Below are 27,113 nucleotides of genomic sequence, written 5' to 3' on the forward strand. Positions count from 1 at the left end.
TCACCTTGTAACCTCCCCAGCATTCAGAACAGTGCTTTGCACATAGTAAGCACTTAATAAATGCCATTATTGTTATTATTATTATTATTATTATTATTTTATTTATTTATTTTGTTAGTATGTTTGGTTTTGTTCTCTGTCTCCCACTTTTAGACTGTGAGCCCACTGTTGGGTAGGGACTGTCTCTATATGTTGCTAATTTGTACTTCCCAAGTGCTTAGTACAGTGCTCTGCACACAGTAAGCGCTCAATAAATGCGATTGATGATGATGATGATTATTATTATTATGGGGAACTGAGCTCATGGTCAGGAAGGAAAGAGCACGGCCTTGGGGATAAAACACAGGTCCTGGAGCCAAAGGACCTGAGTTCTAATCCTGCCTCTGCCCCTTACCTGCTGTGTGACTTTGGACAAGTCACTTAAATTCTCTGTGGCTCAGTTTCCTTTACTTTAAAATTGGGGATTCAATAACTGTTCTCCCTCTGTCTGTGAGCCCCAGTGTGGGACAGGGACTGTATCTGGCCTGATTAACTTGTATCTGGCTCGGCACATGGTAAATGCTTAACAAATACCATAAAATCAAAGAAAAATGAAACACAAAAGTGTACTGTTAACCTTCATTGCCTTTAATCAGTCAATCAATCAGTGGTATTTATTGAGCACTTATTGTGTACAGGGCACTCTATTAAGTACTTGGAGAGTACAATATGAGTTGGTAGATATGTTCCCTGCCCAAAATGAGCTTATGGTTTAGAGGACTGTAATAATCATTGATAGAATGTATTGAGCACCTACTCTGTGCAGACTGCTGTACATACATTTGGAAATAAAAAGGATAAAAGAATCCCAATCCTGTCTTAAAATCCTCTAGACTGTAAGCTCATTGTGGGCAGAGAATGTATCTACCAACTCTGTTATGTAGTATTATATATATATATATATATATATATGTATATATATATATAGTATTCTATATATAGAGAGAATATATATATTCTATATAGAGAGTATAGAGAAGCAGCATGGCTCAGTGGAAAGAGCCCGGGCTTTGGAGTCAGAGGTCATGGGTTCAAATCCCAACTCCACCAATTGTGGAGTTTTATTTTATTTTGTTAGTATGTTTTGTTTTGTTGTCTGTCTCCCCCTTCTAGACTGTGAGCCCACTGTTGGGTAGGGATCATCCCTAGATGTTGCCAACTTGGACTTCCCAAGCACTTAGTACAGTGCTGTGCACACAGTAAGTGCTCAATAAATACGATTGAATGAATGAATGAATTGTCAGCTGTGTGACTTTGGGCAAGTCACTTCACTTCTCTGTGCCTCAGTTCCCTCATCTGCAAAATGGGGATTAAGACTGTGAGCCCCCCATGGGGCAACCTGATCACCTTGTAACCTCCCCAGCGCTTAGAAAAGTGCTTTGTACATAGTAAGCACTTAATAAATGCCATTATCAATTAATTAATTAATTACTCTCTCAAGTGCTTAATACAGTGCTCTGCACACAGTAAGCGCTGTATAAATACGATTGATCGATTGATTTTAAAAGCTGTTTGGAAGAGGTGGTAGTTAGTCTGTGACCATCACATGACTTAGAGTTAGGTTCTTATCACTGTTACTTAGATAATCATAATCAATCATATTTATTGAGCACTTACTGTGTGCAGAGCACTGTACTAAGCGCTTGGGAAGTACAAGTTGGCAACATATAGAGACAGTCCCTACCCAACAGTGGGCTCACAGTCTAAAAACATAGAGTTCATGTGTTGATGCAGGTGAGGGGGGAAGAAGCAGGTGATATGCTTGTACATATTTATTACTCCATTTATTTTACTTGTACATATTTATTCTATTTATTTTATTTTGTTAATATGTTTTCTTTTGTTGTCTGTCTCCCCCTTCTAGACTGTGAACCCGCTGTTGGGTAGGGACCGTCTCTATATGTTGCCGACTTGTACTTCCCAAGCGCTTAGTACAGTGCTCTGCACACAGTAAGTGCTCAATAAATACGATTGAATGAATGAATGAAAAGATTAATTCTTCAGGAGATGATAAAATGAAGACCCGGTTGCGGGGAAGGTTGAGAAGATCTGGGTGAAGATGAGGATTAGTCTGATAAAAAGGAACAAACCAGGTAGGGTTTGACGTGGGTGAGTCAGTTAAAAGCAGAGTTATTTGGAAGGGAAACAATGCAATCACTTTCCCAGACTGCTGGGTGGAAAGATCAAGATAATAATAATGATGATAATGATGGCATTTACTAGGCTGTGATTCACTTAAGGGCGTGAATGCCAACCGGTTCTGAATGAGTTAGGGTTGGCTTTCCAGGTGGAACTGGGTTCTAATCCCAGCTCTGCCACTTGTCTGCTGGGTGACCTTGGGCAAGTCACTTCACTTCTCTGTGCCTCAGTTCCCTCATCTGTAAAATGGGATGTGAGCACTGTGTGGGATAGAGACTATGTCTGACCCGATGATCTTAAACTTTCCCAGCGCTTAGAACAGTGCATGTCACCTAGTAAGCGCTTTACAAATACCTCAATTATTACATTAATCATTAAGTGGGTCCTATGCCCGCCCCCCTCAACAAGTGTGACCAGGGATCAGCTCCCCAAGTATGATCTTGACAAGAGAATCAGCGAAATCAGCGATCTTGAGAAGAGAATCAGAGAATGTAGAGAAGCAGCGTGGCTCGGTGGAAAGAGCCTGGGCTTTGGAGTCAGAGGTCACGGGTTCAAATCCCGGCTCCACCACTTGTCAGCTGTGGGACTTTGAGCAAGTCACTTCACTTCTCTGGGCCTCAGTTCCCTCATCTGTAAAATAGGGATTAAGACTGTGATCCCCCGTGGGACAACCTCATCACCTTGTAACCTCCCCAGCACTTAGAACAGTGCTGTGCACATAGTAAGTGCTTGATAAATGCTAATAAATGCTATCAATATTAAGTGGGTCCTATGCCCTCCCCCCCAACAACTCTGACCAAGGATCAGCTCCCCAAGTTTGATCTTGAGAAGAGAATCAGAGAATGTAGAGAAGCAGTGTGGCTCAGTGGAAAGAGCATGGGCTTTGGAGTCAGGGGTCATGGGTTCGAATCCTGGCTCCAGCAATTGGCAGCTGTGTGATTTCGGGCAAGTCACTTCACTTCAGTTACCTCATCTGTAAAATGGGGATTAAGACTGTGAGCCCCCCCCCCCCCAACCCTGGGACAACCTGATCACCTTGTAACCTCCCCAGCACTTAGAACAGTGCTTTGCACATAGTAAGCACTTGATAAAAATGCCATTATTATTATTATTATTATTATCTGGTGACGGGTCCCCAAATATGCCTTGTGAAGTGAGAGAGAGAAGCAACATGGGACAGTGGATAGAGCACGGGCTAGGAAGACGGGTCATGGGTTCTAATCCTGGCTCTGCCACGTGTCTGCTATGTGACCTTGGGTGAGCCGCTTCACTTTTCTAGCCCTGTTACTTCATCTGTAAAATGGGGATTGAGACTGTGAACCCCACATGGGATAAGGACTTTGTCCAATCTGATTTGCTTGTGTCCACCCCTGTGCTTAGTTCGGTGCCTGGCACATAGTAAGGACTTAACAAATACCACTTTTATTATTATTATTATTATTATCCCCAACTCTGTCTTGTAGCCCAGTCCTCCAAGTTCCCCCTTCTAGACTATAAGCTCTGTGTGGGCAGGGATTCTCTCTCTTTATTGCTGAATTGTACTTTCCAAGCACTTAGTACAGTGCTCTGCACACAGTAAGTGCTCAATAAATGCAACTGAATGAATGAATTGAATGAACCAGAGACCATCTTACTGCCAGGGTTCAACAGGAATTGAGGTGGGGGGGATTTGTGTGTGGAGGGGCTTTAGGAACTACAGTTTCCAGAATCCTCAGGGCTGAGTCTCAGCTGGCTAGAAGCCCATTGAAACTGGCTAGCATTTTCAGGTGAAGTTGATAATTTCCTCTGGCCATTGGTAAGAAAAGCAAAGCAGATGTGGTCTTATTTCTGTGGCTGCATTTGAAGGCATAGCAGGGCAGTTACGCTCCCATAAGGAGCATGGTAAATATTTCCAGTTTTTACCCATCCACTAGTCGATTTTTCCAGCCTTTGCAGGTGGAGGAGTAGATGGAAGCAACCAGGTCAGTGGACGTCCAAGCTTTCCCTTCCAGGTGCTTTCTCACTGAGGTCACAAGCGATATCTTCCCTTTTTACAGATTTGAAGGGGACCACGTGCTGAATCTTAGAGAAAAGGCTCGTGGGCTTTGTTAATTACTTTCTTGGGACCCAAGATGTTTTCAGTCAACAATAATATGGCTACCTATTCTCCCTCCTGTTGCGTGAGTTCTGCCGGCTCCTTCTCCTTAGGTTTCTGTTTCTAGAAGGTGCTGTTTTCTGGGAAGTGGTTTGGGAATTTATGGTTGCAAGGGAGCCAAGTTCCCCATTGGTTGGTGGAAGTGCCCACTGAGAAAAAGCTCAGCTATTCTCTTAGTTCAGCCCACCGGTCAGTCGATGGTGTGTATTGTGAGCGCTCGGGAGAGTACGATACAACAGAGTTGGTTAGACGCGTTCCCCGCCGACGATGAGCTTACTATCTAGAGGGGGAGCTTGACATTCATATAAATACATAAATTAGGGATATGCATATACTTACCGAGTATACCGAGTGTCCAAAGGGTACAGATCCAAGCGTGTACGTGATGCAGAGGGGAAAGGGAGTCGGGGAAAGAGGGCTTAATTGGGGAAGGCCTCTTGGAGGAGGTGTGACCTTACTAAGGATTTGAAAGTGGAGAGAGTGGTGGTCTGGCATACATGGGTGGGGAGGGGGTTCCAGGCCTGGAGGAGAAGGCGGGAAAGGGATCGGCAGTGAGATCGGGGTACAGTAAGCCAGCTGGGGCTAGAGGAGCGGGGTGTGAGGGCTGGGCTTTTGGAGGAGATAAGAGATGGAACATAGGAGGAGACAAGGTGATTGAGTGCTTTAAAGTCAATGGTAAGGAGTTTGTTCGATACATAGATGGCGGGCAACCTCCGCAGGAGTGGGAAATTTTGGACGGTGATTGAGTGCTTTAAAGTCAATGGTAAGGAGTTTGTTCGATGCAGAGACGGCGGGCAACCTCCGCAGGAGTGGGAAGTTGTGGACTGAACTTTATTTAGAAAATAAAGTAGCAGCAGAATGAAGTATGGAGCGGAGTGGGGAGAGACAAGGAGGCAGGGAGGTCAACCAGGAGGCCGTATTTATCAATCACATTTATTGAGCCATTACTGCATGCAGAGCACTGTACTAAGTGCTCAGCAGTGATGAAGTAGTCAAATCAGTGGCATATATCTGGACTTTCAGTCAATCAGTGATATTTTCTGGGAGCTTCCTTAATGCAGGGCATTGAACCAACAGTTATTGGAAGAAAAGAGCACAAGCCAAAGACATATTCTCATTAACCAAATATGTAGTTCTAGCACTTACCCATTAACTAACATTCCCCCTTGCATTCATGCCAAGATGTCTGTGGGGCTGTTTTTTTCAAAAAAATTGACCCCTCAAGTTGTAAAAATATTTTTTTAGTTTGTTATGTAAGACTGTGGTCTCTTTATGGGCAGGGAACAAGTCATTTTGTTGGTGCTCAGTAAAAGCTGCTGCTACTACTAAGTCACATTATTAATTATGACAATAATGATAATAGTGGTAATAATAATAATAATGATGGCATTTATTAAACGTTTACTATGTGCAAAGTACTGTTCTAAGTGCTGGGGAGGTTACAAGGAGATCAGGTTGTCCCACTGGGGGCTCACAGTCTTCATCCCCATTTTACAGATGAGGTAACTGAGGCCCAGAGAATAATAATGGCATTTATTAAGCACTTACTATGTGCAAAGTACTGTTCTAAGTGCTGGGGAGGTTACAAGGAGATCAGGTTGTCCCACAGGGGGCTCACAGTCTTAATCCCCATTTTACAGATGAGGTAACTGAGGCCCAGAGAATAATGATAATAATAATGATGGCATTTATTAAGCACTTACTATGTGCAAAGTACCGTTCTAACTGCTGGGGAGGTTACAGTGAGATCAGGTTGTCCCACGGGGGCTCACAGTCTTAATCCCCATTTTACAGATGAGGGAACTGAGGCCCAGAGAAGTGAAGTGACTTGCCCAAAGTCACACAGCTGACAACTGGCGGAGCTGGGATTTGAACCCATAACCTCTGACTCCAAAGCCCGGGCTCTTTCCACTGAACCATGCTGCTATTACTACTACCACCATTATTACTACTAGTACTACTACTATCCTATTACTAGGAGGAGCAGCACGGCTCAGTGGAAAGAGCAGGGGCTTTGGAGTCAGAGGTCATGGATTTAAATCCGGGCTCCGCCAATTGTCAACTGTGTGACTTTGGGCAAGTCACTTCACTTCTCTGGGCCTCAGTTACCTCATCTGTAAAATGGGGATTAAGACTGTGAGCCCCCCGTGGGACAACCTGATCACCTTGTAACCTCTCCAGAGCTTAGAACAGTGCTTTGCACTTAGTAAACGCTTAATAAATACCATCATCATTATTATTATTATTCTCTGGGCCTCAGTTACCTCATCTGTAAAATGGGGATTAAGACTATGAGCCCCCCGTGGGACAACCTGATCACCTTGTAACCTCCCCAGTGCTTAGAACAGTGCTTTGCACATAGGAAATGCTTAACAAATACCATTATTATTATTATTATTATTATTATTATTATTATTATTACCACCACTATTATTACTAGTTCTACTATTACATCTCTTACTACCACCAACACCGCCACTATTACTACTATCACTACTACTAGTCTTCTAGACCGTGAGCCCGTTGTTGGGTAGGGACCGTCTCTATATGTTGCCAACTTGTACTTCCCAAGCGCTTAGTACAGTGCTCTGCACACAGTAAGCGCTCAATAAATACGATTGGACGAATGAATGAATACTATTCCCTGCCCTCAAGGAGATTAGAGTCCATGGTACCCCCGCGTTTATGTCTTCTCCCTTCCCCTGTAGGTGTCGTATCGAATTCACCAGGGCCTCACCCCCCGAGCCATGGCCCAGATTGCGGCCGTATGGCTCCTGGCCTTCTTGGTGTACGGCCCCGCCATCGTCTTCTGGGAATACGTGAAGGGAAGGAGCGACTTCCCCAACGGGACCTGCAAGGTGGAATTCAGTTCCCAGTGGCACTTTCTGGTCTGCACCTCCGTGCTGGAGTTCCTCATCCCCGTCCTCGCCGTGGCCTACTTCAATCTGAACATCTACTGGAGCATCCGCACGAGAAGCCGCTGGGTCGCCACGCTCTCCAAAAGCCAGAGCGCCTCCTCCTCTTCCCCTTCCTCCCCCGACCGGGCCCACCCGTCGAGGCTCAGTCTCCTCTGGAGGACATGTCTCCCTGGCCAGCTGGGGGGAACGCCCGCCCTTTATATGGGCTCAGAGGAGAGGGGGGACGGCTCGCAGTTGTCCACGGGAACCCAGGCGCACGACAACGGCTTCAACCCTCCCAGAATCCACTCCCTCACGCCTTCCAGCTTCGAGAGCAAATCCCGTTTCAAACTGCTCAGGGACAGGAAAATGGCCAAGTCCCTCTCCGTCATCTTGATCATCTTTGCCATCTGCTGGGCTCCCTATTCCCTGTTCACCATCGTCCGGGCGGCCTGCGGAAAGGAGGGAGACGACCCTTGGTACGATCTGGCGTTCTGGCTCATGTGGCTCAATTCCTCCGTCAACCCCTTCCTGTATCCCCTTTGTCACAAGCGCTTCCAGAAGGCATTCCTGAAAGTACTCTGTTGCCGGGGGTCGGCTCCGGCACCCCAGACCCAATCTCTGTCTTCCTAGAGATAGCTCGGATACAAGCAGGGAAGCTCCCGAATCACAGCCTAACAGATCCTGTGTTTTCCTATTGTTTCCTCTCGACTTCAGGGTTTGTTAACCCTTATGACTTTCACACTCTCTCGCCGAGTCGCATCAGAATCGCCCAAGTGTCCTCTCTCCTGTCTGGTGAATAGACTAACCTCCCTCCAGCCCGTTGTTTCTATAAAGACTTAATTCACCGCCTTTGGAAACTCTGTATGGTAGGGTTCGTTTTCTCCGTGGATCTCGTGGGTCGATTTTCATGTCTATGGAAAGTTTCTGGCACAGTGTTATTATTCCTGAAGTGGACAGAAGAAGGAATAAAGAAGCAGCATGGCTCAGTGGAAAGAGCCCGGGAATTGGAGTCAGAGGTCACAGGTTCAAATCCTAACTCTGCCAATTGTCAGCTGTGTGACTTCGGGCAAGTCACTTAATTTCTCTGTGCCTCAGTTACCTCATCTGTAAAATGGGGATTAAGACTGTGAGCCCCCCGTGGGACAACCTGATCACCTTGTATCCCCCCAGTGCTTAGAATAGTGCTTTGCACATAGTAAGCGCTTAACAAATACCATCATCATTATTATTATTATACCGTCTCATTACTGTCTCAGTTAAAAAGGATCCTTCTTTTCAGGATAATGATGATAATAATAATTGAGAAGCAGCACAGCTTAGTGGAAAGAACACAGGTTTGGGAGTCAGAGAACCTGGATTCTAATCTTGGCTTCACCCTGTCTGCTGTGTGACTTTGGGCAACTGGCTTAACTTCTCTTTGCCTCAGTTGCCTCATCTGTAAAATGGGATATTTTTTAATGGTATCATCTGTAAAATGGGATTTTTTTCAGTGGTATTTGTTAAGCACTTCCTTGTTCCAGACACTCTTCTAAGAGCCGGGGTAGAGAAAACCTAATCAGGTTGGACACAGTCCATGTCCCACAGTCTTCATCCCCATGGTGCAGATGAGGTAACCGAGGCACAGAGACATGAAGTGACTTTCCCAAGGTCATTCAGCAAACAAGTTGCAGAGTCGGGATTAGAACCCCGGTCCTTCCGACTCCCAGGACATATTCTATCCACTAGATCATGCTGCTTCTCAATACCTGTTAGACTGTGAACCCCACGTGGGACAGGGATTATGTGTGACTTGATTCTCTTGTATCTACCCCAGTGCTTAGTACAGTGCTTGGCACCTAGAAAGCACTCAACAAATGCCCAAACCGTTGTTGTTGTTGTTGTTGTAATTTACACCAAGCCTCTGGCAGGAAGTGTACTTTCTCCCGACAGGAGAAAAGTATCTTTGCGGTCAATTCCTCCTCGACCCGGAAACCAGGGATCCAGCTGGGAATAACGGGGTTGGAAGCAGAAATCAACGGCCGGTGGGACCCAAGACTCCAGCAGACGCGCTCTCTGAGAACTATAAATTAAAGCCGCGAGAGCCTCCCAAGAAAGGTCACGGTGAATTCTCCAGAGATGGAGGCGAGGTCTTTGCAACATGATTTAGCCGGGGGAGCAGTGGCAGCCACTGAGATAATTGCATCTCCAAAAGCGCCAACAGCCCGGTACACTAATCATAAACAAGGTTAATGAGGGTGAGGGGGCACTCATGTTGGGTAGGAAAAGGGCAAAGGGCAACCCCTTAGAGGGAACGGGGGCAACCTCGCTTGGGAACTGATGCTTGCCTAATTGGCAGGGTCCGCAGAGGGGCCTACCTCGGGCAGGCTGAGACCAGTTCGTCTGCTCTTCGGATGTGGAGGGGAGGAGCGGAATTGAGCGTTTTCCGAGGTGAAGGGAAAGTATCGCGTCTTTTTCCCGTGGCTCTGCAGCCTGTGGTGGGCGGATGTCGGCCATCCCCTTTGCCGTGGGTTGAACTGTATTGTAGAGTTCTCTCCCAAGCACTTAGTACAGTGCTCTGCACAGAGTCAGCGCTCAGTAAATACCAGCTGATTGATTGAGAGGCTATGGGCTAGTCAGGGAGGGCTTCTTGGAGGAGATCAATCAATCCAGTCTATTGAGCTCTTACTGTGTGCAGCACCCTATACTAAGCACTTGGGAGAGTACAACAGAAGAATATAACAGTTATATTCCCTTCCCACAGTGAGCTTAGAGTCTAGAGGGAATGATTAAAATGTAAATAAATAAAATATGGATATGTGCATAAGTGCCGTGGGGCTTTGGCGTGGAGTGAATAAAAGGAACAAGTTGGCGACACAGAAAAAAAGAAAATGGCATAGATGGGGAAGGCTTCTTGTTGGAGATGTGCCTTAAGGCTCTGAAGGTGGGGAGAGTGATCGTCTGTGAGCTCGCTGTGGGCTGGAAACGTGTCTGTTGTCATATTGTAGTCTCCCAAGCACTTAGTACAGTGCTTTGTGCACAGTAAGGGCTCGATAAATAGGATTGAATGAATGAATGGATATGGAGAGGGAGGGCATTCCAGGCTAGAGGCCGGACTTGGGCGAGAGGTCAGTGGCGAGATGGCCGAGATTTAGGTACAGTGAGTAGGTTAGCATTAGAGGAGGAAAGTGTGCGGTTTGGGTTGTAGGAGAGCAATAAGGTAGGAAGAGAGCAAGATGGTTGAGTGCTTTAAAGCCAAGGGTGAGGAGTTTCCATTTGATGCAGAGGTGGATGGGCAACCACTGGAGTTTCTTGAGGAGTGGGGAAACATGAACTGAATGTTTCTGTAGAAAAGTGATCTGGACAGAGTGAAGTAAGGACTGGAGTGGGGAGAGACAGGAGGCAGGGAGGTCAGCAAGGAAGCTGATGCAGTAATCAAGGTGGGATCGGTTAATGATAATAATGATGGCATTTATTAAGCACTCACCATGTGCAAAGCACTGTTCTAAATGCTGGGGAGGTTACAAGGTGATCAGGTTGTCCCACGGGGGGCTCACAGTTTTAATCCCCATTTTACAGATGAGGTAACTGAGGCACAGAGAAGTAAAGTGACTTGCCCAAAGTCACCCAGATGACAATAGGCGGAGCGGGGATTTGAACCCATGACCTCTGACTCCAAAGCCACTGCTTCTCTATAAGTGCTTAAGTGGTTAAGTAAGTGGTTAAGTGCTTGGATTAATGTGGTAGCAGTTTAGATGGAGAAGAAAGGGTGGATTTTAGCAGAGAAGATTGTATTGACAGGGTCTAGTGTCAGACTGAGAATGTGGGTAGAAGGTAATCAATCAGTGATTTTTATTGAGAGAAGCAGCTTGGCTCAGTGGAAAGAGCATGGGCTTTGGAGTCAGAGGTCATGGGTTCAAATCCCAGCTCCACCACTTGTCAGCTGTGTGACTTTGGGCAAGTCACTTCACTTCTCTGTGCCTCAGTTCCCTCATCTGTAAAATGGGGATTAAAAACTGTGAGCCCCCCATGGGACAACCTGATCACCGTGTAACCTCCCCAGCGCTTAGAACAGTGCTTTGCACATAGTAAGCGCTTACTAAATGCCATTATTATTATTATTATTATTATTAGGAGAGGGAGAGTGACTGAATAAGCATTATATGGCAGCATGGCTTAGTGGAAAGAGCACAGGCCTGGGAGCCAGAAGGTCCTGGCTTCTAATCCTGACTCCACCCCATGTCTACTATGTGACTTGGGCAAATCACTTCTCTTTGCCTTAATTATCTCATCTGTAATATGGGGATAAGAGTGTGAGCCCCATGTGGGACAGGGACTATGTCCAACCTGATTAACTTGTATCTAGTCTAGTAATAATAATAATAATAACGATGGCATTTATTAAGTGCTTACTATGTGCAAAGCACTGTTCTAAGCGCTGTACTTAAAACAGTGCTTGACACATAGCAAGTGCTTAACAAATATGGCATAGCGGATAGAGCACGGGTAAGAGTCAGATCACGAGTTCTAATCTTGACTCCGCTTTTTGTCTGCTGTGTGGCCTTGGGCAAGTTACTTTACTTCTCTGGGCTTCAGTTACCTCATCTGTAAAATGGGAATTGAGACTGTGAGCCCCACATGGGACAGGGGCTGGGTCCAATCCGACTTGCTATATTTACTCCAGCGCTTAGTACAGTGCTTGACACACAGTAAGAGCTTAACAAATACCATTACTATTATTATTAACAAACCACTGTGGGCTGGAATGAGTCTGTTGTTGTACTCTCCCAAGTGCTTAGTACAGTGCTTTGCATATAATAAGCGCTCAATAAATACTTTTGATTGAATGAATGAATAGTAAGTGCTCTATAAATGATTGAATGAACAAATGATTAAACCTCACTGCTATCATTAAAGGGTGGAGAGTAGGGAGACTCAAGATCAAAGAGGGGAGGTCTGGTCTGGCCACTCTCTGCCCCGTGGGGAGCTCATTCACTCACTCTCCCCCTTCCTACAGATCCTCACTTCTAGCATCACAACCCAGCCCGCACTTTCATTCATTCAGTTGTATTTATTATTAATAATAATAATAATAATAATAATAATGGCATTTATTAAGCGCTTACTATGTACAAAGCACTGTTCTAAGCACTGGAGTGATACAAGGTGATCAGGTTGTCCCACGGGGGGCTCACAGTATTAATCCCCATTTTACAAGTGAGGCCACTGAGGCCCTGAGAAGCGAAGCGACTTGCCCAAAGTCACCCAGCTGACAAGTGGCGGAGCTGGGATTTGAACCCATGACCTCTGACTCCAAAGCCCGGGCTCTCCCCACTGAGCCACGACGCTGCTTATTGAGCATTTACTGTGTGCAGAGCACTGTACTAAGCTCCTTGGAAAGGACAATACAGCAATGAAGAGACCAAAGTGCGGCTGAATAATTTGGAGAGGGAAAGGCTGGCAGACAAGGAGGCCAAAGTGGTTCAGAAGCAAGATAACCATGGCCCCAAAGGCTAGTTGTTAAGGAAACAGTGTGGCCTAGAGGAAAGCTCTACCACCTTATTTTTTCTAATGACATTTATTAAGCACTTAGTATGTCCCCAGCACTGGGGTAGATACCAGCTAATCAGGCAGGGCACAGTCCGTGTCCCACATGGGGCTGACAGACCTAATCCCTATTTTACAGTTGAGGTAACTGAGGCACAGAAAAGTGAAGCGGCTTGCCCAGGGTCATCAGAACCCAAGTCCTTCTGACGCCCAGGCCTGTGGTCTACCCACTAGGCCGTACTTGTCCACTGGGTGACCTTGGACAAGTCACTCAACTTTTCTGCGCCTCCGTTTTCTCAACTGTAAAATGGGGATTCAATACCAGTTCTCCCTCTGCTTTAGATCACGAGCTTCATGCAGGACAGGGACTATACTCGACCTGATGAATTTGTATCTACCCCAGGCAGGCTGGGCACATAGGAAGGGCTTAACAAACACCATAATAATAGCGATAATTAAAATGCAACTTTCTGTTGCTGAACTGTCTTTCTGCCTTGCCTCCTGAATCGGTCTGTGAGTTGCAATTCATTCATTCACTCAATCGTATTTATTGAGCGCTTACTGTATGCAAAGCACTTTCCTAAGCGCTTGGGAAGTACAAATTGGCAGCATAGTAGTAGGAGGAGTAATAGTAGTTGTAATAGCAATAATATTTATTAAACAACTACTGTGTGTAGAGCTCTGTACTAAGCACTGGGGAAAAAAATGCACAAGTGAGAGTTAGACAATGATCCCTGGCCCTCCAGGGGCTCACAATCTTAGAATAAAACCCAAGTATGGTAAGGATGAGGTGGTTAAAAAAAAAAAGAGGAAATCTTCATGTTTGTCATATTTCCTTTAACTCCTCAAATGTTTTCTTCGCAGGCCTTAAAGGCCATAGGTAGAGAAACAAATGAGAGGGGTTTTTTTTTGGCATGAATTATATCACTCTGTCCTTATATACTGAATATACTGATTCTGCAGGTCTTGAAAAGTTTAGGTAGTCTGGAGATTATTTTGCATCATCATCATCATCATCATCATCAGTATTGACTACAGTCAATAAATACGATTGACAGTACTATGTGCAGAGCAGTCAGTCAATCGTATTTATTGAGTGCTTACCGTGCGCAGAACACTGTAGTAAGCGCTTAGGAGAGTACAGTCTGACACATTTCCTGCCCACAACAAGCTTACAGCCTAGAGGACACAGACTTTAATATAAATGAATAATTTACGGATACGGACATCAGTGCTGTGGGGCCGGGAGGGTGGATGAATAAAGGTAGCGAGTCAGGGCGACGCAGAAGGGAGTGGGAGAAGAGGAAAAGGGGGCTTAGTCAGGGAAGGCCTCTTGGAGGAGTCGGGCCTTCAATAAGGCTTAGAAGCGGGGAATGAGTAATTGGCAGAAGGAGGGAGGACATTCTGGCCTTTTCTAGGCCAAACTCTTGCCACTTGAGTAATGCTCACCAGCGCTTAGAACAGTGCCCAGCGCTTAGGACAGCGTCCAGCACTTAGAACAGTGCTTTGCACATAGTAAGTGCTTAATAAATGCCATCATTATCATTATTATTATAACAAGGGGACAGAGAAAGGACCCGACTGCACTAAGAGTGCTAGAGATTTTCCAAGACGGTCCCACGCAGGGATGCAGCGAAATCACAGAGAAGCAGCTTGGCTCAGCGGAAAGAGCCCAGGCTCGGGAGTCAGAGGTCATGGGTTCAAATCCCGGCTCCGCCGCTTGTCAGCTGTGTGACTGGGCAAGTCACTCCTCTGTGCCTCAGTTCCCTCATCTGGGAAATGGGGATTATGACTGTGAGGCCCATGTGGGACAACCTGATTACCTTGTAACCCCCCCCAGCGCTTAGAGCAGTGATTGGCACATAGTAAGCGCTTACTTAACAAATACCCAAATTATTATTATGATGGTCAAAACGGAGCTCACCGTGGTGCTTTGAGATCTGAGACGTTCCAACTTTCCCTCCACAAGAGTCTCCCATCCGGACGGCAGATGGCAGCAGCATCTCACGATTTATTTTTTAATTCCCTATTTTTCATTCCATGCCCCATCAGCAAGCCTGTAGGCCAGGCCGTGGCTTTCATGGTATTCCGTAAATAGAAAGAAGTTCCCCGCATCCTTCTGCCGCCGTGTTCCTTCTGCATTTCATTTGGAAAAGACCTGGAAAGAAGAAATCACCCAGCATCGCACCTTAGCCCAAGAGGCGAGCTCTCGAAATTACATATTATAAATCATTTATTTAGAATATTGTCTGCCCCCTGCCCTCTCTAGATTTTAAGCTCCTTATGGGCAGGGAATGCATTTCATTTTGAAAAGACCTGGAAAGAAGAAATCACCCAGCATCACACCTTAGCCCAAGAGACGAGCTCTCTAAATTACATATTAAAAATCATTTATTTAGAACATTGTCTGCCCCCCCCCACCCCTAGATTTTAAGCTGCTTGTGGGCAGGAAATGCATTTTATTTCAAAAAGACCTGGACAGAAGAAATCGCCCAGCATCTCACCTTAGCCCAAGAGGTGAACTCTCTAAATTACATATTATAAATCATTTATTTATAATATTGTCTGCCCCCCTGTCCTCTCTAGATTTTAAGCTCCTTATGGGCAGGGAATGCATTTCATTTCGAAAAGACCTGGAAAGAAGAAATCGCTCGGCATCGCACCTTAGCCCAAGAGGCGAACTCTCTAAATTACATATTATAAATCATTTATTTAGAATATTGTCTGCCCCCCGCCGCCCTCTCTAGGTTTTAAGCTCCTTATGGGCAGGGAATGCATTTCATTTTGAAAAGACCTGGAAAGAAGAAATCACCCAGCATCACACCTTAGCCCAACAGGCGAGCTCTCTAAATTACATATTATAAATCATTTATTTATAATATTGTCTGCCCCCCTGCCCTCTCGAGATTTTAAGCTCCTTATGGGCAGGGAATTCATTTCATTTCAAAAAGACCTGGACAGAAGAAATCGCCCGGCATCACACCTTAGCCCAAGAGGTGAACTCTCTAAATTACATATTATAAATCATTTATTTATAATATTGTCTGCCCCCCTGTCCTCTCTAGATTTTAAGCTCCTTATGGGCAGGGAATGCATTTCATTTTGAAAAGACCTGGAAAGAAGAAATCACCCAGCATCGCACCTTAGCCCAAGAGGTGAACTCTCTAAATTACATATTATAAATCATTTATTTATAATATTGTCTGCCCCCCCCGACCCCGCCTCTAGATTTTAAGCTCCTTATGGGCAGGGAATGCATTTCATTTCGAAAAGACCTGGAAAGAAGAAATCACCCAGCATCGCACCTTAGCCCAAGAGGCAAATTCTCTAAATTACATATTATAAATCATTTATAATATTATGAATACTAAATACTAAATAACTATTATATAATAAATAATAATAAATACATTTTATAAATAATTTATTTATAATATTGCCTGACCCCCCTCTCTAGATTTTAAGCTCCTTGTAGGCAGGGAATGCATTTCATTTCGAAAAGACCTGGAGAGAAGAAATCACCCAGCATCGCACCTTAGCCCAAGAGGCGAACTCTCTAAATTACATATTATAAATCATTTATTTAGAATATTGTCTGGTCCCCCTCTCTAGATTGTAAGCTGCTTGTGGGCAGGGAATGCATTTCATTTCGAAAAGACCTGGAAAGAAGAAATCGCCCAGCATCACACCTTAGCCCAAGAGGCGAGCTCTCTAAATTACATATTATGAATCATTTATAATATTGTCTGGCCCACCTCTCTAGATTATAAGCTCCTTTTGGGCAGGGTATATTGCATGCATACAATATACATGCAATACATACATACAACAGTATTGCGTTCTCCCAAGTGTTTGGTAAAGTGCTCCGCAAACAGCAAGCGTTCAATAAGTACTTAGAACAGTGCCCAGCGCTTTGAACAGTGCTTTGCACATAGTAAGTGCTTAATAAATGCCATTAAAAAAAAAAGTAGCATTGATGGTGATGATGAGGAAGACTTGTACTTCCCAAGTGCTTAGAACAGTGCTTTGCACATAGTAAGTGCTTAATAAATGCCATTAAAAAAAATAAGTAGCATTGATGGTGATGATGAGGAAGACTTGTAGTTCCCAAGTGCTTAGTGCAGTGCTCTGCACACAGTAAGCGCTCAATAAATACGACTGAATGAATGAATGAATGAATGGAAAGGGCTCGGGACTGGAGTTCAGGGGACCTGGGTTCTAATCCTAGCTCTGCCAGCTGACTGCTCTGTGACCTTGCTCAAGTCACTTACCTTTTCTGGGCTTCAGTTTCCTCATCTGTCAAATGGGGATTCAATCCCTGTTGTCCCGCTTGTCTCCCCAACTGGGACAGGGAACTGAGTCTAACCTGATTATCTTGTAGTTACCTGGGTGCTTAGTACAGTTCCTGTCAGCTGTGTAACCTTGGGCTAGTGACTTAATTTCTCTGTACTTCGGTTTCCTCATTGCAAAAGGACAATTTAATATTTGATTCCCCTTCCTACTTGAGAAGCAGTGTGGAAAGAGCACGGGTTTAGGAGTCAGAGGACGTGGATTCTAATCCCGCCTCAGCCACTTTTTAGACTGTGAGCCCACTGCTGGGTAGGGACTGTCTCTATATATTGCCAACTTGTACTTCCCAAGCGCTTAGTACAGTGCTCTGCACACAGTAAGCACTCAATAAATACGATTGATTGATTGATTGTCTGCCGTGTGAACTTGGGCAAGCCGCTTAAATTCTCTGTGCCTCAGTTACCTCATCTGTAAAATGGGCATTAAGACCGTGAGCCCCACGTGGGACAACCTGATTACCTTGTATCTACCACAGCACTTAGCAGAGTGCTTGGCACATAGTAAGTGCTTAACAAATACCCACTGCTGGGTAGGGACTGTCTCTATATGTTGCCAACTTGTACTTCCCAAGCGCTTAGTACAGTGCTCTGCACACAGTAAGCGCTCAATAAATATGATTGATTGATTGATTGATTGATTGATTATTATTATTATTATTACTTAGACTGAATCCCTTGTGGAACAGGAACGGCTCCGACCTGATTAACTTTTATCTACCCCAGAATTTAGGGCTGTGCTTGTCCATATTAAGCGCTTAGCAAATACCACAGTTATCATCATTATTAAATGTGGTATCATCAATTGTATTTATTGAGCGCTTACTATGTGCAGAGCACTGTACTAAGCGCTTGGGAAGTACAAACTGGCAACATGTAGAGACAGTCCCTACCCAACAGTGGTATCTGCTAAGCATGTATTATGTGCCAAGCACTGGATTCGATTCAAGTAAGCGCTTAGTACAGTACTCTGCACACAGTAAGTGCTCAATAAATATGATTGAATGCATGAATAATAATAATAATGATGGCATTTATTAAGCGCTTACTACATGCAAAGCACTGTTCTAAGCGCTGGGGAGTTTACAAGGTGATCAGGTTGTCCCACGGGGGGCTCACAGTCTTAATCCCCATTTTACAGATGAGGGAACTGAGGCACAGAGAAGTGAAGTGACTTGCCGAAAGTCACACCTCTGACAAGTGGTGGAGCCGGGATTTGAACCCCTCACCTCTGACTCCAAAGCCTGGGCTCTTTCCACTGAGCCACGCTGCTTCCCCTACATGCAGGAGACTGTACTGAACGCTCGGGAGAGAACGATAGAATTAGACACATTCCCTCCACAACCCAGTGGAATCCAGGGAAAGAAAATGGCTTCCGACCAGGCCATGGAGAAGCGGCATGTCCCAGGCTTGGGAGTCTGAGGACCTGGGTTCCAATCCTGCCTCCGCCACCTGTCTGCCGGGTGACCTTAGGCAAGTCACTTAAACTTCTCTGTGCCTCAGTTGCCCCATCTGTCAAATGGGAAGCTTAATTAAGATGCGATATTGACAGCTGGATCCAAAGCTGGTGAGCTGGCCAACCGGAGCGCTCCACTAATAATAATAATAAATAATAATGGCATTTATTAAGCACTTACTATGTGCAAAGCACTGTTCTAAGTGCTGGGGAGGTTACAAGGTGATCAGGTTGTCCCACGGGGGGGATCACAGTCTTCATCCCCATTTTACAGATGAGGTAACTGAAGCACAGGGAAGTTAAGTGACTTGCCCAAAGTCACGCGGCTCACAATTGGCAGAGCTGGGATTCGAACCCATGACCTCTGACTCCAAAGCCCGGGCTCTTTCCACTGAGCCACGCTGCTTCCCCATTTCTAGCCACAGAAGGATGCGATAGAGTTTCGGTCCCACATGAGGCTCAGAGTCCAAGGTGGAGGGAGAACAGGTATTCAATCCCCATTTTATAGATCACGAAGCTGAGGCCCAGAGAAGTCAAGCGACTTATCCCGGGTCACACAGCAGGCATGGGGGGGAACTCAGATTAGAACCCAGGTCTCACGACTCCCACACTTAGACTCTTTCCACTAGGTCACATTTTTCTCTTTCTCATTCATTCAATCGTATTTATTGAGCGCTTACTGTGTGCAGAGCACTGTACTAAGCGCTTGGGGAGTACAAGTCGGCAACATATAGATACGGTCCCTACCCGACAACGGGCTCACGGGCTAGAAGGGGGAGACAGACGACAAAATGAATCATGCAGACAGGTGACAAAACATGTAATCACTCATTCAGTCGTATTTATTCAGCGCTTACTGTGTGCCGAGCACTGTACTAAGCGCTTGGGAAGTACAAGTCGGCAACATATAGAGACGGTCCCTACCCGACAACGGGCTCACGGGCTAGAAGGGGGAGACAGACGACAAAATGAATCATGCAGACAGGTGACAAAATGTATTCATTCATTCAATCGTATTTATTGAGCGCTTACTGTGTGCAGAGCACTGTACTAAGCGTTTGGGAAGTACAAGTCGGCTCCCTAACCCTCTTCCCCAACCCCACGAACAGAAGCCTGGAGGCTGATCACACCTGAATGTCCGTCAACTGACAGTGTATTAAAGTGTATTTATTGAGCCCTTACTGTGCTAAGCTCTTAGGAGATTACAATATCACAGACACGTTCTCTGCCCACGAAGAGCGTACAGTCTATAGGGGACCAGGAATAACAATAATAATAATAATGATGGCATTTATTAAGCGCTTACTATGTACAAAGCACTGTTCTAAGCTCTGGGGAGGTTACAAGGTGATCTGGTTGTCCCACAGGGACACAGTCTTAATCCCCATTTTACAGATGAGGTCACTGAGGCACAGAGAAGTGAAGTGACTTGCCCAAAGTCACACAGCTGACAATTGGCGGAGCTGGGATTCGAACCCACGACCTCTGCCTCCAAAGCCCGTGCTCTTTTCACTGAGCCACGCTGCTTTCCCGGGGAAGGACCCACGGGGATCCTGGAAGGATCCAGGGCCTTTAAAACCACAAATTCACCAAGAAAGGAGATGTCAAAAATGAAAAAAAAAAACAAAATCCACAAGCCACTTCAAAACACTTTTTCTTTCCTGTTGGGATCAATGCATCTAAAATTCATCAGGGATCAAAAGGATTTTATTAATCGTAGCTGTTAAGCACTTATTATGTGTCAAGCACTGTTCTAAGCACTGGGGTAGATACAAGAAGTGTGTAAAGAAGCAGCGTGGCTCAGTGGACAGAGCCCAGGCTCTGGAGTCAGAGGTCATGGGTTCAAATCCCGGCTCCACCAATTGTCAGCTGTGTGACTTTGGGCAAGTCACTTTACTTCTCTGTGCCTCAGTTCCCTCATCTGGAAAATGGGGATTAAGACTGTGAGCCCCACGTGGGACAACCTGATCACCTTGTAACCTCTCCAGTGCTTAGAACAGTGCTTTGCACATAGTAAGCACTTAATAAATGCCATTATGATGATGATTATTATTATTATTCTCTGTACCTCAGTTACTTCATCTCTAAAATGGGGATTAAGACTGTGAGCCCCACGTGGGACAACCTGATCACCTTGTAACCTCTCCAGTGCTTAGAACAGTACTTTGCACATAGTAAGCACTTAATAAATGCCATCATTATCATTTTATTATTATTGTTCTCTGTACCTCAGTTCCCTCATCTGTAAAATGGGGATTAAGACTGTGAGCCCCACGTGGGACAACCTGATCACCTTGTAACCTCTCCAGTGCTTAGAACAGTGCTTTGCACCTAGTAAGCACTTAATAAATGCCATTATTATTATTATTATTCTCTGTGCCTCAGTTCCCTCATCTGTAAAATGGGGATTAAGACTATGAGCCCCACGTGGGACAACCTGATCACCTTGTAACCTCTCCAGCGCTTAGAACAGTGCTTTGCACATCGTAAGCACTTAATAAATGCCATTATTATTATTATTATTATTATTATTATTATTGTTCTCTGTACCTCAGTTACCTTATCTGTAAAATGGGGATTAAGACTGTGAGCCCCACGTGGGACAACCTGATCACCTTGTAACCTCTCCAGTACTTAGAACAGTGCTTTGCACATAGTAAGCACTTAATAAATGCCATCATTATTATTTTATTATTATTCTTCTCTGTACCTCAGTTCCCTCATCTGTAAAATGGGGATTAAGACTGTGAGCCCCACGTGGGACAACCTGATCACCTTGTAACCTCTCCAGTGCTTAGAACAGTGCTTTGCACATAGTAAGCGCTTAACAAATGCTATCATTATTATTATTATTACTATACAAAATAATCATTCATTTAATCATTCAGATCAATCAATCGCATTTATTGAGCGCTTACTATGTGCAGAGCACTGTACTAAGCGCTTGGGAAGTACAAATTGGCAACATATAGAGACAGTCCCTACCCAACAGTGGGCTCACAGTCTAAAAAGGGGAGACAGAGAACAAAACCAAACATACTAACAAAGTAAAATAAATAGAATAGATATGTACAAGTAAAATAAATGAATAAATAGAGTAATAAATATGTACAAACATATATACATAGTTATATATGTATATATATTATACATAATATATACATAATTCAGATGTATTCATTGAGCCCTGACTGCTTGCAAAGCACTGTCGAGTTGGACACAGTCCTTGCACCTGTGGGCTCAAAAGCTAGGTAGGCAGGGGAGAGGATTTAATCCCCATTTTAGAGATGAGGAAACCGAGGCACGGAGAGGATGAGGGACTTACCGAAGGTCACCCAGTGGCAAAGGTGGGATTAGAACCCAGGTCCTCTGACTCCCAGCCCATGCTCTCTCCACTAGGCCACACCGCTTCACCTAAGCCCGGCATGTGGGGGGATTGGAGCAAGGAACATCCTCAACTCTCCAGGCTGGGGCCCATTCATTTCATACTTCAGTGAGCCATTAGCCAGCCGAGAGGAAAGGGAAATATTTTGAGAGAAATGAGCGGATATTAAAAGGGGCCTAGGGAGAAGATTTCCCGACGGAACCTTCCCAACCAAACCATCAAACACCTCAGAAGGCGCACTGGCGTTGGCCCACATATCGCACCTGTACATCACCTGGACACAATTAGCATCCGGAAAAACGCAACGCAGATATTACCGAAGAGAAAGATGTCAAAAAAAAAAACCCAACTCTCTGCCTTCCTCTGTTTTACAGTCAAAGATAGGCTGCTTATTTTTTTTTAAAGGCATTAGTTAAGTCCTTACTGTGTGCAGACACTATAATAATAAAAATGGCATTTATTAAGCGCTTACTATGTGCAAAGCACTGTTCTAAGCACTGGGGAGGATACAAAGTGATTAGGTTGTCCCACATGGGGCTCACAGACTTAATCCCCATTTTCCAGATGAGGAAACTGAGGCACAGAGAAGTCAAGTAAGTTGCCCAAAGTCACACAGCTGACAAGTGGCGGAGCTGGGATTTGAACCCATGACCTCTGACTCCAAAGCCCGGGCTCTTTCCACTGAGCCACGCTTGTATTAAACAATAATGCAGACATTTATGGTAAGGCTGGTCCTGTGAGGGACAGGGACTGTGTCCAACCCGATTTGCTCGTCTCCACCCCAGCGCTTAGTACAGTGCCGGGCACATAGTAAGCACTTAACAAATACCATAAAAAACAATTCCTGGTTTGGAAGTCAGCAGAGTGGGAAGACAGGAAGGACCGGGATGGAAGCTGGAGGAGGTGACTTGTAGAAACACTGGCTTCATTCATTCAATCGTATTTATTGAGCGCTTACTGTGTGCGGAGCACTGTACTAAGCGCTAGGGAAGTCCAAGTTGGCAACATATAGAGACGGTCCCTACCCAACAGCGGGCTCACAGTCTAGACGGGAATCACTGTAGCATTTGTTAAGAGCTTACTATGGGCCAAGTACTGTACTAAGCGCTAGGGTAGACACAAAGATTATCATCTTGGAATTATCCCTGTCCTGCATGGGGCTCACAGTCTAAGGGGGAAAGAGTAACACAGGAATGTGTTATTTCTAGACTGTGAGCCCGTTGTTGGGTAGGGACCGACTCTATATGTTGCCGACTTGTACTTCCCAAGCGCTTAGTACAGTACTCTGCACACAGTGCTCAATAAATACGATTGAATAAATGTATGTTAAGTGACTTTCCCAAGGTCACAAGTGGGCAAGTGGCAGAACTGGGATTAGAACCCAGGTCCTCTGGTAACCCGGCCTGGGCTCTTTCCGCTAAGCCACACCGCTTCCCTTCTGCTCCACCTGAGCATTTAAGGACTCACAATTCCCAGTAGCATTTATGTATATGCTCTTTTACAATTATATTCTTATATAAGTAAAAGAGCATGCGCGAAAGCATTGTGGCCTAGGGATAGAGCACGGGCCGGAAGGTCTTGGGTTTTAATCAAGGACAGCCTTGAAGCCGGGGGTGAGGAATTTCTGCCTGATGCGTAGGTTGATTGGTAGTCACTGGAGATTTTTGAGGAGGGGAGTGACATGCCCATAGCATTTCTACACAAAGATGATCCGGGCAGCAGCGTGAAGTGTAGATTGAAGTGGGGAGAGACACGAGGATGGGAGATCAGAGAGGAGGCTGATGCAGTAAGGTTGGACGCACTCCATGTCCCACTTGGAGCTCACAGTTCTCATCCCCATTTTACAGATGAAGGAACTAATAATAATAATTGTGGTACTTGTTAAGTGCTTACTATGTGCCAAGCACATACAAGTTAATCAGGGTGAACACAGTCCCTGTCCCACATGGGGCTCACAGGCTCAATCATCATCATCATCAATCGTATTTATTGAGCGCTTACTCTGTGCAGAGCACTGTACTAAGCGCTTGGGAAGTACAAGTTGGCAACATATAGAGACAGTCCCTACCCAACAGTGGGCTCACAGTCTAAAAGGGGGAGACAGAGAACAAAACCAAACATACTAACAAAATAAAATAGAATAGATCTGTACAAGTAAAATAAATAAATAAATATATAGAGTAACAAATATGTACAAACATATATACAGGTGCTGTGGGGAAGGAAGCTGTGCTGTGCTGTACATATACAGCATGTATATATATATATACATATATACAGGTGCTGTGGGGAAGGGAAGGAGGTAAGATGGGGAGTGGAGAGGGGGACGAGGGGGAGAGGAAGGAAGGGGCTCAGTCTGGGAAGGCCTCCTGGAGGAGGTGAGCTCTCAGTAGGGCCTTGAAGGGAGGAAGAGAGCGAGCTTGGCGGATGGGCAGAGGGAGGGCATTCCAGGCCAGGGGGAGGATGTGGGCCGGGGGTCGATGGCGGGACAGGTGAGAACGAGGTACGGTGAGGAGATTAGCGGCAGAGGAGCGGAGGGTGCAGGGTGGGCTGTAGAAGGAGAGAAGGGAGGTGAGGTAGGAGGGGGCGAGGTGATGGACAGCCTTGAAGCCCTGGGTGAGGAGTTTCTGCCTCCTTTTTATGGAATCCTTTTTATGGAATGGGAATTTTATAAAATCCCCATTTTATGGATGAGGTAACTGAAGCCCAGAGAAGTGAAGTGATTTGATCAAGTTCACACAGCAGATGAATGACAGAGCCAGAACTAGAACCCAAGTCGTTCTGATTCCCAGGCCCGTGCTCTATAAACTATGCCACACTTTTTTTTTTGCTGCTTTCCTTCCCAAACTGACCTTCTACTAGTACCTCACTCTCCGTCGACCATCCTGTTTCACTCCATTTTCCTTTCTTGGGATTCCCTCCCTTCCCAAATCCAACAGACTGAAATTGCAGCTCCTTCAACCAGCCTTCAGTGATTAATTTCCAGCCCCTGAAATTGTATAATCCCATCATCCATCCCTAGCCTTTAAGTACTTAGGGCATCTTTAACTCTGTTTTAATGGTATTTGTTAAATGCTTACTATGTGCCAGGCGCTGTACTGAGTGCTGGGGCAGATACCAGCTAATCAGGTTGAACCCAGTCCCTGTCCCACATGGGGCTCAGTCTTAATCACCATTTTTCCAGATGAGGCCCAGAGAAGTGATATGACTTGCCCAAGGTCACACAGCCAACAAGTTATGGAGCTTGGATTAGAACCCAGGTCCTTCTGACTTTTAGGCCTGTCCTCTAAACAATTGGCCACGTTGCCTGTTCTGTGCCTATGACTAGTCAATCCTGCATTCAATTTGTATGCAATCTTCTTCTGTAACAGGGATCATCTCATGTCTGTTTGGCACTTCCCAAGTGCTTAGAAGAGAACACTTTCCTCAGTGAGCATTTAATTAATGCTACTAGTACTACTACTATTACTATTATATACTACCATATTGCATACTATGAAATAAATTATATACTAAATACTCTATGTACTATAATATATACTATACAATATGTAGCTCATGCAGTTTTTTTTTTTACAATATACTACTATAACTTCAAATATCAAAGATAGATCTATATATTTGGGACAGTCCAATATAACAATAAACAGACACATTCCCTGCCCACAATGAGCTTACAGTCTAGAGGATATATCGATATATAGTCCTCTAGACTGTAAGCTTATTGTGGACAGGGAATGTGTCTGTTTATTGTTATATTGGACTCTCCCAAGTGGTAGGACAGTGCTCTGCACACATTAAGTGCTCAATAAATAGGATTGAATGAATGAATATATGCATATATATGCACACATACACGCACACATGTAGAGAAGAAGCGTGGCTCAGTGGAAAGAGCCTAGGCTTGGGAGTCAGAGGTCATGGGTTCAAATCCCAGCTCTGCCGCTTGTCCGCTGTGTGACTTTGGGCAAGTCACTTCACTTCTCTGGGCCTCATTTACCTCATCTGTAAAATGGGGATTAAGACTGTGAGCCCCATGTGGGACAACCTGATTACCTTGTATCCCCTCCAACGCTTAGAACTGTGCTTGGCACATATTAAGCACTTAACAAAAAGCCATCATTATTATATGTAAACACTGTTGACTGCGGCTTGTGAGTATTCCAGGTATTCACACACACGTGCACACATATATGAACACACACACACACACACAAGCATAACTACAGCTGTCCAGTCGGGTCTTATCATTATTAGTGGAAATAGAAGAATGGCAGGCATTCAGTAAATAGCAACAGAATGAACGAATGAACGAACAACCAAACTAATGAACTAAAGAGTGAATTACTGAATGAATGAATGAATGAATGCATAGACGACCAGAGTGGGAGGGTGAAGCATCATGGTGAAAACTCTGGGTTTCAGAATCGCTTTCTGGGAGTCATTTCAGGAGAATGTGTTGTAGAGAACATAGGAGGTTTTAATTCTCTGCACTGGGGCTTTAAGGAACTTACTGCTTTGATCTTGTCCTTGGGATGAAGGCTCAGATTGTCTCCATCTAGGAAAATCCAATAAACTCTTGGGTTACCATGAGACCCAATGCAGCAAATTATATGAAACAATTTCATACTTGACATTTACTGATAGGGCTTTAACGTTTCCTTCCTATTTTATTCTGTTCTTCTGCTGGTATTATTCATTCATGTCTCTTTCCCACTCAGTTCTCAATTTATCTTTTGGGACCCCAGCGCTAAATGGTAAAAAGGTATATGTGTGAGACACTGTTTTATGTTACATTGGCGGAGAAGTCATCAAAATCTCCAGCCGACTAAGATCCGGCCTATTAAAGGCGTGATTTAGCTGAAATAAAATAGAATGCTTAACTTGGAGTGCCTGGCAAAAAATGAGATTTAAGATTATGGAATTAAATAATCAGCTGGTTAAATGACATGTGATTTCTCTGTCAAATCCTGGTTGAAAGAATGGAGGCAGGAAGACCCTGACAATCTGGGAATAAATTGAGATTCTGAATAATAGAGATGAAATGAGATTGGCCATACTTTCCAGTGGCTAGCATCTGTCTTCCTTGCATTGATGGAATTGAGTAAAATTACCTCTTTGTCATGTGTCATAACCTTCTGTCGCTCCGTTTTTTGGCAAAAAGTGCAAAAAAAGAGGCATTTTTAAAAGT

At 44.8% G+C, this 27,113-nt stretch overlaps 1 protein-coding gene across 1 annotated transcript in view; it reads left to right on the plus strand.

Annotated features, from left to right (window-relative positions):
- Positions 1 to 8,173, plus strand: part of LOC119945397 (histamine H4 receptor-like) — a 33,241-nt gene extending 25,068 nt beyond the window's left edge. Inside the window, exon 8 of the mRNA XM_038766446.1 lies at positions 7,021 to 8,173. Coding sequence (XP_038622374.1) covers positions 7,021 to 7,842 — 822 coding nt within the window. The 3' untranslated portion in view covers positions 7,843 to 8,173. The remainder of the gene's footprint in view (positions 1 to 7,020) is intronic.
- The last annotated feature ends 18,940 nt before the right edge of the window (positions 8,174 to 27,113 follow it).

The sequence above is a fragment of the Tachyglossus aculeatus genome, chromosome 25 (assembly GCF_015852505.1).
Source record: "Tachyglossus aculeatus isolate mTacAcu1 chromosome 25, mTacAcu1.pri, whole genome shotgun sequence".
Taxonomy (NCBI): Eukaryota; Metazoa; Chordata; class Mammalia; order Monotremata; family Tachyglossidae; genus Tachyglossus; species Tachyglossus aculeatus.